The sequence below is a fragment of the Papio anubis genome, chromosome 9 (assembly GCF_008728515.1).
Source record: "Papio anubis isolate 15944 chromosome 9, Panubis1.0, whole genome shotgun sequence".
Lineage (NCBI taxonomy): Eukaryota > Metazoa > Chordata > Mammalia > Primates > Cercopithecidae > Papio > Papio anubis.
In genome coordinates, this window is record NC_044984.1 from 65,194,650 (window position 1) to 65,207,777 (window position 13,128).

Below are 13,128 nucleotides of genomic sequence, written 5' to 3' on the forward strand. Positions count from 1 at the left end.
GGCTGGAGAGATAAGAGGGAAGCTAGGGAGTAATGACTGTCTGTGGAAGTCAAGTGAGGAAAAATTTTAAAATTTGGAAAGGGGTCAAAATAGATGAGTACTATGGAAATGCATTGATAACAAGAATGTACATTATAATGACCTATTTAATTAGGATATTTAATAGGATGATAGGATGAGGACTGAAGTTGATAGAGAAGTAGGTGAGAAATAAAGAAGAAAAGGCTGAATGTGCATAATGCATCCCAGAATTTTTACAAGGTGTTAGGCAGGATGTGATTTTCAATGGAATATGCGAGGTGCTATTCTATTGGAGGTGCTAGAAATACACCATTTCAAATATACATATTCCTATGTCTCTTAAGTACCTAAGAAGCAAATCAGTTTTTTCCAGTGCATTAGACTCTCTGTTTGTAAATTTGCTGATCCCTGTAGCCATTCCTACATGTACAAGGCATTTCACTGAGAAGTGAAAATGTAGCCAACAGCAAAGCATTTAGGCTGCACAACATCTGGCAATCAGTTTGAAAGACTTTTTTCACTCAGTTGATTAGTAGCTCTGGTCTAACACAAACCCATCCTTTATTGCCCTTCAGTTCACAATGACAGCAAAATCTGTTAGAGATAGTATGTTTTGGGGGCATGTGAGGCAACATGAGTTTTGGACAAATGAGCTCCATTTAAGTCCATTCTGGAAGTGGCTAAGTTGACTATGTGTGTTTTTTCTGGGTGTTAAGAATATATTAAATGCAAAAAGAAGAGACCAGAAATATCACTGTATCATTATTTATTTAACATATTTATTTAATCTTTAGAAAGATTTTATGTCAGGAACTGCCCCCAGGTACTAAGTAGCCCAGGATCTCCAATACATGTAACAATAAACAAAACAGGCAAAAATATAGGCCCTAAATGGGCTTACATTTTAATACAGAGAGGGGAAACTACAATAAACAAAAGTAAAATAATTGTATGTTAAGTGGTGAAGACCTCTGGGGAAAAAATAGTTAATAAGCAGGGAAAGGGTGCTAGAATTTTTATCTGGGCGATGGGGGAAGGGAAGATGAAATATGAAATAGGATAACCCCACTAAGAAGGTAATATTTAATTAAAGACCTAAAATTATTGTGGGATTAAGTTATGGAGATACCTGGAGAAAGAAAAAAGCAAAAGAGTATGAAAGGGTGAGTGCCTGCCATCTTCTAGAAACAGAAGGATAAATATGGCTGGAGAGAGATTTAAAAAAGAAGAAAGTAGTGAGAGATAATATCATAGAAATAATGTAAAGAGAGACTCTAGACCATTGTAAGGTCTATATTGAGTGATTTTCAATAGGAAAAACAAATTCTAGAGTTCTAAGGAACATCTTAAAATCTTAAAATATATCATTTACCTGTTAGTCTATCCTTTCTTTTGAGGGTGGTACTTCTGCAAATCACCTCCCAGATCTTCTTGGCACCATCATAGAATACCTTTCTTCTCAGAGACTAGAGAAATTGACTATGCACTTCTCTGAGAGTGAAGAGATAGTTTCAGGAGATACACTGAAGGCAGTCTTTGTGCCATTCAAAAAGGCTGATAGTGAGAGCAACACGGAAATTTGAAAGAACCTTTTCCAGAACTCAAAGAGAAATCTATGGATTGAAATCAGTTTCTGTATTTTGTTAGCAAAACATTCCCTAGGAAAAAGAAAGCTTTCACATGAGAATTTTTGATATATCTCAAAAATGTACTCTTTTGCAACTAAAATACAACCCTATAAATAATATCTCCTCAAACGGAATATGCTTCTTTGGACAAAGAAAGAGGAGAAATGCTGAAGAAAATAAGCTCTGTGGATCTTCCACATAATATTTTTTTACCATTCGTATTATTGTGATGGCTTTTAATTGCCTTCTTGAATATTCCTGAAGTGGTATTTTCAACTGGAGTTTATATATTAAACTGGTTCACAGAAAGAGTAAAGAATAAGGACAGTTAGGTAAAAAGTATTTCGTACCACTAACTTAATCAATGGTGGCTTCACCTATTGTAGAACCAGTGTATAATTTTATACAGTATGTAGCCACGGGTCTGGAAACCTGGGCTTTTATCCTGACTATGCTATTAACTAACATTTTAATACTCTAGATCTTCATTTTCTCACCTGTAAAATAAGCAGTTGAATGGACAATAACCACAGCTTCCTTGTTAGGTGATCTATAAAAATTGGCTGCCATGGGTAGAGTTGTGTCCAGCTTCTCTAACAAGAACCAAGCTTAGTAATCCTTTAGTGTTAATTTACCCAGAGATGCCACTTACACAGCACCGTACCCACTCCTCATTTTTCTCCCACAGCTATTATAGACCACATACTTCTCCCTAGCCAGAATTCAGCGTCAAAATCTTCTTTTTTCCCCTGACAGTGTCTTAGGCAACCATAACCAAAATAATGGGAGATGGCACTCAAGTTGCAAGCAATTTGCTACTTATCATTAGGGGCATGGTTATATTGAAGGCAACAGTTCCTAGTATAGCTAAAAAGAACACTTACATCCCATCAACCCTTTCCTCCCATCTCTAAAGCATTGTAAGATGTCATCAGTTCCACCAGCATAAAGCAGTTGCTGATACCCTGGGCATAACCAAAATGGATCAATTAGCTTTACAATTAAAGAGACGTAAATGTATAGAATTCATTTCCCTTCTTTATGAAGTCGGCCTCTGTCCTGAGAGAAAAGTCTTCCACAAAAGTAACAAACTCACACCTTCAACAAGTAGAGATACTAGTGATTTCTTGATCTTTATCATCCTGTCCACTTATTTTGTTAATCTCCAAATGTATAGAAGCTTAGACCAAGGAGCTATGTTTGTTTCAGTTCTGATGAAAAGCCCTAACAATGTCATTAGATAACTGTGATAAATTTTAATCTGATGACAGCTTGTGACCCACAAATTGCTGTTTAAAATTAAAATGCATTTAAAATAAAACTGGCAAGAGAACTATAATATTAAACTTGCAATCTGTTGTGATAAAACACCAATATATTTCACCATATTAAATATGAATACAATGAATATTCAGCATCTTGCAATTGAAATATAAAAATGCCCTTAAATGCATTGTCTTATTAAATTAAAATTGGTTGATTAATCTTACTTTTTATCTTTGTTTTGCAGTTAAAAAGTTGAAGTAGAGATGGATTGGATTGGCTTTGGTAATACACCCTTTGGCAGAGCTCCAGGTATAATTTGGGCTACAAGCTTTTAGGTTTCTCATTTGATGAGCAAAAGTCCTCTATTTTTCTCATCCCAAATATTCATCTACAGTAAATTAAGACATGTTTTTCACATGCTTAAGTTTATTTATAACTTTTAAGATATAATTACTCAAGGTGTATTAAATGTTATCTTTAAACTTTTTTATATGTTAGTTTTGAAAAAAATGACTACACTGCTATTGTTGGCAGACCAACTAAATCATTGCTAACTTAGTAAGAATTGAGATTTTTCTGTAATGAATGTTTGTATCAGTCTATTATTAAGCAATACTATAAATAAAACTCAACCCAATGTGTATGTTTTTGTCCCACATTTCAGCATTGAAGAATTGTATATGGTAATGAAAGAACTCACTACAGCTGTTTGCAAATAATTTAATAATCAAGTCATAGCTATTTTCTGGTTTTCAAAATGTACCAAAGAACTATTGAAAACCCCACAATATAACATCATAATTATAACAATTAACATGTGTATTTAATAATAGCTTTAATAACCCTATGCATTATTTGCTCAAAAGATTCATGATACATTTAAATAATAGCATTAGCTGGAATAAGAAAGAACCATATTTCACTCCCACTATTGTACACAGAGAATAAAATTCACCCACTCTTTTAAAAAAGATACCGCAAGGATTGTAATTTCAAACAATTATTTTTACTCATTACCCCTAGAACATAGTATACGCTCAGCAAATGTTGGTTGAAGGAATGAATGGATATGTGTGATTGGATGAGAAGCACACTCAGGGAAAATGCCTAGTCTCTGGTTGTTACAGGACTGCTGCATGGACAACTGCTGTCACAGTAGGGTTTCTAAAATATCTCTGCCACATTTTATTTCGGTTCATGTGTATGTGACAATGATAAGGAATTCAGCCCAGCAAGTCCTCTGCATAAAATAGAGGTGCTATGTATCCAAAAAGCAGGGACACCACATATAATATCTCTCAGGTACTTCCCCAGGTTTGCTTCCACACGATACTTGACATTGATTCTGGTGCCTCAAATCTATTTATATTTGGGAGCAGTCTCACTGTTACTCTTGGTTACACCTTATCAAATCTGTCCTAGGGACAGTGCCTATCCCAGGGTTTGAACTGTAATTTTTATTTTTATTTATTTTTTAGTGCCAGCGGACGCTAGCCATGGTGCTGAAAGAGACAAGAGGATTCTATTTGAAACCTTTCCTTCCTCTTATTGGTTTAGAAAATTCGAGTGACAAGAGCAGGGGCCAAAGGAGCCTGGAGCAGCATCACTAATGTGAACCATGTATTTCGATCTTTTGGGCGGAGATGTGGTCCATCAGGTTACAGCCAGTGCCTTCCTATGGGCGCTCGCTAGACCAAGAGACCTTAAGAATGTAGCCGCTGCAGTAGAAAAGCTTACATCCAGCAGAATGTCTTGTCCCTCTCCTGAAAAATTGACAGTTAAGTGCATAGCCTAGAAACAAGAGCAGGGAATCTAGACGGAGGGGAGGCGAAGCGGGGAGCAAACCTGCATTCATATTGAAAATGTTCACTAGTTTCGTGTAAGGTAAAGAAAAATCAAGATCTAATTTTAGCTTAAGTTTTCGGCCTCAGTTTTCCAACAGGTGCACGACTCCCTCACCCCTTTCCTGTCAGGTACTGTCCTGCTTTACCTTTTTAGAAAGGCTTTCTTCGCAAGGCAAGCTTTTCCTAGAGTCCTTAAGCATGTGCAGTTGCCCATCTCATGCACAGCTCCGGCTCTACGCCTGGCAACCCCTTACCTGCAGTGTGAAGATTAAGGAGCAGGCACAGCGCAGGGAAGCCGACTGCTCTCCACATAGTGTTTGCATTGAGAGGTGGAGGAGAAACTCCACCACGACCCCTCTTCAGGTAAAGTACTATTAGAAAGAGCCACCGCCAAGGGTCTTCTAGTCTCCGGGATTCGTTCGCAGGTCCTCGGCTGGGGTTTGCAGAGCAGTCAGTCTGTGGCGCCGACACAAACCAGCACCGGCTTCAACCTCCCTAAGAGAGGGAGAGAGGAAGAAGAGTAGGAGGTTGCGGGCAAGGGGAACAGAAGCGCTCAGAGGCGGCAAATGCCTGGCCTTCTGGACGCCCAGAAGCCAAGGCGGAGACGGCAGGGTGGACTCCGCGCCAGCCCAGCAGCAGCGCCGCGGCTACTGAGCATGCCCAGCGCCGGCCCTCACGAGGCACGGGAGTTTCAAAGTGAAATTCCGCTTCTCCGGGTCTTAGCGGCGGCTTGGAGCAGAGTAGGCTCCATCGCTGGGGTGGTGGTGGTGAGGGGTGGGGGAAGGGGGAAGTGCGGGGGAGGCGCTTGCTGTGGTTACTAGGGACCCAGCGTCCATCAAAAATCCGAGGGTGGGGTGTAGCTGAGTGAGAGTAGATGGGGGTATGACCAGAGAAGCCAGAGGGGGGAGCTGATGACAGCGTCAACCATGCCACCCACCCTACTCTTTCCCCAAATCTTGATTTACAAGTGGACCGAGCTCACTGCCTAGAATTGGCGTTTGCAGATTGACCAGCTTCCCAGGACTCGCCTACAGGAATAGAGGTGTCTTCCACTACTAAGCATTCTGGCTGCTTGGGGAAAGCGTTCCCAAGGCAGCTTGCTTGGTGTAAGCGTAACCATATATCTCGCGAGCGCCTTCGTCCTTCCTACAGCTTCCCCCTCTTTGCTTCTCTTTCCACTCTTTCCAGCGCAATCCCTGTATTTAAACTTTCTTCTGACTCAAGTCCTCAGAGTGTGACAGAAAGAAGTGAGACGATACATTTAGACTAGTAGAATATATCCATGTGATTGAAGCAAAAGAAGGCACCTTTTTGTTTCATGGAGGTAATTATCTTTAGTTTCCCTTTTACTCTTTATGGTGAAAGATAATAGATCACTTCAGTGCCGGGGCTCATCCGGCCCAGCTCTGTGGGTCTGGGGTGCTACCACAGTCTGCCTAATGTAGATGGTTTTTTATCCCCCCATCTAAGTCTTTGGAGTGTGGAAAGCGTTATTAGTCGTGGCTAATTGCCGCTAGTCAAGTCAAGAAGTCCCTCAGCTAGACTTCTCTCTTTTAACTATCCCAGGGCCACTGCCCTTTCTGCCTCTGTGTCTTCATGGATGTTGTTGCCTCTTTCCTATTTTCCTCCACTTGCACCACCACCACACTAGAGTTTTCGAAGGTGTAATGTTGGCCTCACTTTTCCAGAAAGCCCTAACTCTAGCTAACTCTAGATTACAGTGATCTTTCTCTTCCATAACACTTGTTTAGCAGTGCCTCATGTTATTCTTTCAGACAGTTCATTTATCTGTGGTTTGTTTTACAGCACATTGAAGGCTCCATAAGAACTGCTGAATTTTGGATTCCATTAAATTGAATAAAGTTGTCCTAGCCAAATAATTGGGGCTAACGAGTGCTCATCGAGTTGAGCTGCACATCTCATTCAGTGCTTTCTTTCTCCATCCTCTGTGAATTGAGACAACTAATGGGAAATAGGCTATTCACCAGAGCTTAAATTAGGTGGGACCTTGCAAGATCAGAAAGCCCAGACGGTACCATTTATATCTTTTATGATTTATGTCAGCTTCAGCTTTGAGAGCAAGGCCAGGAAGCACTCCAACAAGTGGAAGAGGGAGACAATGAGATGTATTTTTAATAACTTGACAGGCCTTCTCTGCTGAAAATAGAGACATATGCAGTCCCTCTCTAGCAAGTGCTGTACCCCCTACTCCCCCATGCGTGTGGCACACTCCATTTCTGTGGCACTATCATTTCACCCCAAACCACTCTAAGCTGCAACCTCTTCTCCTATTCCTGATTCACTGTCCTCCATTTTACTTTTCTACTTACATATCACTTTCTAACAAACCAAAATAATTACTTATAAAATCCATTGTTTAGTATCTATTTCCTTACTCCCCCAAAAATGGAATTTGAACTCCAACGGTGAAGAACTTTGATGATTTTATTCACTGATACATTCCCAACTCCCTAGAGCAATGCCTCATGCAAAATAGATACTCAAAAATGAATGAAAATAATAGTTGATAAAGTTCAATACTGACAATTAACTCTTTGAAATTCTTACTGAATCAAACTTTGAGATAATTTATTTAGCAGTCTGTAAAGCTTAGAAGAGTAACTCTTCTCGTCTAACATCTGGTACTAGAACTGCTGCAGGGCTGGAGGTTAGGGAAAAATAATTGTATCCCACTTGCAATAGGTCTATTATTCTTATTTTCTTGTTTCCTAAAATAACTAACTATCAAACTTACATAGGTCTCCAAGAATAAAATGTACTTACTTATGGTAATGCTGCAGTAATGTTCTGAACCCTTTCCTTTTCCACAGATAATTCCAACATTTATTGGTGGGGCATTTACAATTTCCATTATTATAATTGACTATGACTTTGCCAAAAAGCATCCTGCTGGCAATGTATTTTGCCCAGGGCTACAGGTAGCTGGATTATTAAACTACGCATGAAAATTCCTTTAGCAGCAAAATTTTCCAATTTCCAATTTGGCCGGATATATCATTAGAATAGTTAGTTCAGCATGGTAAAAATAACCCTGAGTGGACTGTAATTTTGGTGACTAGACATTCATTATTAATTTACTTAAAAATGATAAAGTAACAAAAAAGGTCATATGCCTATGTGAGTCAATCTAATATCATACTTGTAATGGCTTCAATTCACTTTTTCACTAATTGGCTAATTCACTCATTGCTGTTCATGAAGCCAAACAGCAATGAGTGAATTAGCCAATTAGTGAAAAAGTCAACCACTTAACTCATTCAGAAATATTCTGAGTCGACAGGTGCTGTTTTTCCTTAACTGTGATCTAATACTAAAGGTGACTTGGTGTTTTGGAATAAAAGCTTCATTAAAATACTGCATCAGAGTTTTTAAAAGTTAGTTGTAATTCAAAGAAGCATGGAAATTACTATGAGAGAACCATAAAAATTAGTAGTGGCCTACAGAGCTATGTCAGAAAAGAATCGTTTACATTTGACAAGATAAATTAAAAATATCATATGGACTTTTCCTCCACATAAGATGCATCATTTCTTTTCCTTATGAGGTGAGTCTTGGAGAAAATTTACGCAAGAAAGAAGCCTTTCAGAGCCTGCCCTCAAAATGGATTTGATCATTATGAGCATCTATATTTACTTCTCTATAAGTGGGTGAAAATTATTCATGTCAGTCATCTTTCCTTAAGACACTTTAAATTGAGAAATCAGATCCATTGATTGCAAGGATCTCCTACTTAACTTATTTAGGTTACTATTATTTAAGTATAATTATGGCTAACATTGTGCTTCCTGTGTGCCAGGCTCTATTCTAAGCATTTAGATGTCCTATTTAAACATTATCATATTTCTACAAGAGGGTACTATAATGATCTCATTTTAGAGATAAGACAGTTGAGGCATGGAGAAGTAACTTGCCCAAAATCAAGTAGTAAGTAATCAGTTAAAAAGTAAATTGATAGAATTAAGATGTACCTCTGATAATTTGATACCAAACTACTATATTACACTACCTCTAATAACACACACACATGCACGCACACGCACACACACACTCAGTTGTAGGTGGCTCACTAGAACTAGATGATTAGCTCAGGGCTGGGCAGAAGATACCTGACCCCACAGTAAAGCTCTGTGGTGAGGAACACTCATAGGAGATTATCGCCAGGAGAATGAGAGACACGTTTGTGGCAGTCGACTCTGGGCCCTACCATCTAGTGAACAAAGACAGCAATTAAAATCATGCTTAGAGGAACTGTGTTAGAAAGACGCTTCAGAGGGAATGGAGAATAATGAAGGAAATGATTTCTTCTTTGGAGGGTGGAGCAGAGGAGGGGATGGGCAGCAGGCAAGAAACTGGTGGGCAACAGGAAATCAACTGAGTCTGGCTGGATGAGTAGGTTCTGACTGCTCTACATAAAGAGAAAGGCCATGGAATTGTGTGAGCCAGTGGCAGAGATATAAAGCAACAAAATGGATTCAAGGAACTTCTGAACATGTAAGGGAACAATAGGTAACAGTGATCAACACCTCATTAAGATTTGTTCTGTGCTTGCCCTTTCCCATCTTTTATGCCATCACTTTATCAATCCCAAAGTCTATATCCTTTTGTCTGAGAGCTATCTTTTATAAAAGGAGAAAAGAAGAAAAATGATTTCTTTTTACAAAGTAAATAATTGATTTGAATTAAGCTATGTTCATAGTGGAATGGCTCAGGTTGAAAAGGAATGAATTGGAAATTCACAGATGAAAATATCATGTTCAGGTATATAAATTTACCATTTTTTTTTTTTTAGTATTTTTCCAACCATAACAAGAAGAACGATCTACCCTTTTGCATAAGCATACAGTGAAGAAAACAATGAAATAGCAAGGGGGCAATAAGAATAGGGGAGGAAAAGCACTATAATTCCAAAAATACATATTATCACATTGAACTGTCACAAGAGTTCTGTGAAGTATTTTTTTTTTTTTTGGTAATAGAGGAGAAAACTGAAGCTCAATGAAGCTAGTAATTTGCCTATAGCCATCCAGTTGGTAAGTGGTGAAGTTGGGATTAGAACTCAGTAGGGTGACCCCAGCACTATGCTGTTATCGGCTGTATTGTACAACATCTCTGCTTAATGACAGAACTTATTTTAATACTTAAATTGAAAACAGTGTTCTTATCCCAAGACACAGACTTCAAGATGGATAACAACATTACATTTTATAACTTAACACAGTTGCACTTTTGTTACATTTTTCCACTTAAAGCATTTGATACACACACACGAAGGCAGCAATATGTATCCTAAGGGAAAAAATTAGGTACCTAAAACAAGGCAGATAAACTTTTCTGTGCATATGTGAATTATGCTGTTGTAGTAAAACACAAAATACCAAAAGCAGAAAGGCTATAGATACCTATACTTCTGCTATTGGTTCATCATTAAAATTTTATTCAAAATGGAGAACAAAGTTTCCTTGGAGCTAGCCCTTGGCACCAATGTATTATATTGTCATCTATTCTGGCACTGCAAAGGTCAGATTCATCTAAGATGTCAGTAATAGATTTATTTACAAACCTCTGACTGTCCTGCATTAGCTCTCTGTTTATCCCAAGACACTAATCAGGCTACACTTATACCATCCATCATCCTGAGCAGTACACAGATGTGACAGCCCTCTGTTATGGCTTAGACTATGTACTTTGAGCATTCAAATACATTTTCTGCAATCCTTGGCCATTCTTTTAGATTTCCTTGAATGAGGCCACTTGGGAACAACTTATTCACACAATAGCCTGGGACACTAAGAATATCCTGGGATTTTAACTATGGGTTGATTAGATCATTTAATCTTGCTCTTATTTCTGTACCTTATTTTCTCACATAACTACAAGACGATTTAAAAGAACATCACCCAAATATAGGCCTTAATGCCTCCCTCACTGACTCTTCATTCTTTAAAACTAAAAGTTTAAGGCTGATCGCAGTAGCTCACACCTGTAATCCCAGCATTTTGGGAGTCCGAGGTGGGCGGATTACCTGAGGTTATGAGTCCAAAACTTGGCCTGACCTGGCCAACATGGTGAAATCCTGTCTCTATGAAAATTCAAAAATTAGCCGGGCATGATGGTGGATGCCTGTAATCCCAGCTACTTGGGAGGCTGAGGTGGGAGAATCCATTGAACCCAGGAGGCGGAGGTTGCAGTAAGCCGAGATAGCACCATTACATTCCAGCCTGGGCAACAGAGCAAGACTCCATCTCAAAATAATAAATAAATAAATAAATAAATAAAAGTTTAAACGTTTTAAAAATACTTATTTCTTTCCCTCATTCTTGCTGCTGGATGTCTATAATAGAGAATGGGGTTGTTTATTAGTATATAGTTTGGGGTTGCAAAGCATTTCAGAAGGAATTTTTTTTTCTTGTTAGACACCTGCACCTCTATAACATGAAGAGTTAGAGGAAATCTTACTAAAAATGTCCATTGACTATAACACAACCCCTAATACACCCAGACAATGAAGCAGTTGTTTATGGTCTTAAATTCAACTCATTCATCAGGAACCATATGTGATAGGGAAACACTGGTGCCTATGTTCAGTGAAGTCAAGTCATTTGAAGTCACGTTACGGTAGGATGTACTATATCGCATATATTCCAAAAACAGTGGCATTATCTGCTGACATTTCATTGATATGTTGTTTGATTTCAAATAATTAAACTATATATTGAGTACCTATGATGCACCAGGAAGTGTATTAAGTACTTGGGATATATTGTTGAACAAAATAGACAAACATTTTTGCTTTAGCTTAAATTGTAAGTGAAATAAATGTACCTTTAATAGTAAATATAAGAAATAAGTAAATTATATAGTATGATGGAAATTGTTGACTGTGATGAGAAACACAAAAAGTAGATCAAAGTAAGAGGGATTAGGCAGTTGGGGGTGGGGTAGGGGGAAGAATATGAGTGCAAGGAGTTTGCAGAATTAAGTAGGGTCTTTAAGTAGAGAAAGTGAGCATTGAGCAAGGACTTGGAAGTTGAAATTAGCTGAGCAGATACCTGGTTAAAGAACTTCCCAGACAGAGGGAATAGCTACAGCAAAGACTCTCAAGATTCCATAGATATTTTAACCAATCTGAAAAAAACCCCCACAGTATTAGAAATAATTTTCAGCATGTCTGTAAATATATAAAATATATAAAGAGAACTCCAGTTGGCAGATTGCCAAATTAGTTTAAATGAATATTTTTACACCAGAGGTTTTCATTGATTCATGTTTCACTGATTTCAAATACAATTGTGAGATAGCAAAACTGTTAGCAAGATTCAGAAATTGGGACTATCCAAAGCCAACTAATGTACCAACTAAGAAATCTGCTCTTTATTCCATGTTTTTTGGTGTAAAATAAACACCTTATTGATTTAGAAATGTGGGTGCATTTTTTGATATTTTATTCATTTTGAGAAACAAAGGAAAACTTTGTGAGCTGCCCTTATACTAAAACCACTAGCAAAAAGTCAAGCAAACATAATATGAATGAGAAACATAAGTAGGAAATGAGACTCGGTGCGGTGGCTCACACCTGTAATCCCAGCACTTTGGGAGGTCGAGGCGGATGGATCACCTGAGGTCCGGAGTTTGAGACCAGGCTAGCCAACAGGGTGAAACTGTCTCTACTAAAAATACAAAAATTAGCCAGGTGTGGTGGCATGTGCCTATAATCCCAGCTACCTGGGAGACTGAGGCAGGAGAATCGCTTGAATCTGGGAGGCAGAGGTTGCAGTGAGCTGAGATCATACCACTGCACTCCAGCCTTGGTGACAGAGTGAGACTCTGTCTTAAAAAAAAAAAAAAGAAAGAAAAGAAAAGAAAGAAAGAAATATAAGCAGGAAAAGAATGAGAAAAATGCCCTAGCAAGCATTTTTGTTTTCTCGGCCTCCTGTGTGGCAAAGGACTTCAGAATATTTGGTTAGTTATTGTCCAAATTCTGGAGGAAAACGGTTTGACAAATTCCTGGTTTTTTAGGATGGCTTAAGCAAATCATTTTGATACTTTATTATTTTTGGATGAAATAGAAGGTAGCTTCATTTTATTTTTAAATAAAATTCCTTTTTTATTCAATTTAATATGATAGGTGCCCATCAAAATACTACTTTATTGTTAATACAAATAGAAAATATAAACCATTTCTCTTACAAAGGTGTCATTTGGAACCTCTAATCTTGGAAGTACTTTTCTTTAGGAAAGATATCTACCCTCAAATTTGACTTCCAAACTTAAACTAAAATCATATATTAGGTTTATATCATAGAGATTAGAAAATGAACTCCCTTCAAAACCAAATTCAGCTCCAAAAC

The 13,128-nt window shown here is 38.1% G+C and overlaps 1 protein-coding gene across 1 annotated transcript in view; it reads right to left on the bottom strand.

Annotated features, from left to right (window-relative positions):
- PTPRR (protein tyrosine phosphatase receptor type R) overlaps window positions 1–5,522 on the bottom strand; it is a 281,445-nt gene extending 275,923 nt beyond the window's left edge. Inside the window, exon 1 of the mRNA XM_017946001.3 lies at window positions 5,014–5,522. Within this exon, the coding sequence (XP_017801490.2) occupies window positions 5,014–5,071 (58 nt within the window). The 5' untranslated portion in view covers window positions 5,072–5,522. The remainder of the gene's footprint in view (window positions 1–5,013) is intronic.
- Window positions 5,523–13,128: the final 7,606 nt, after the last annotated feature.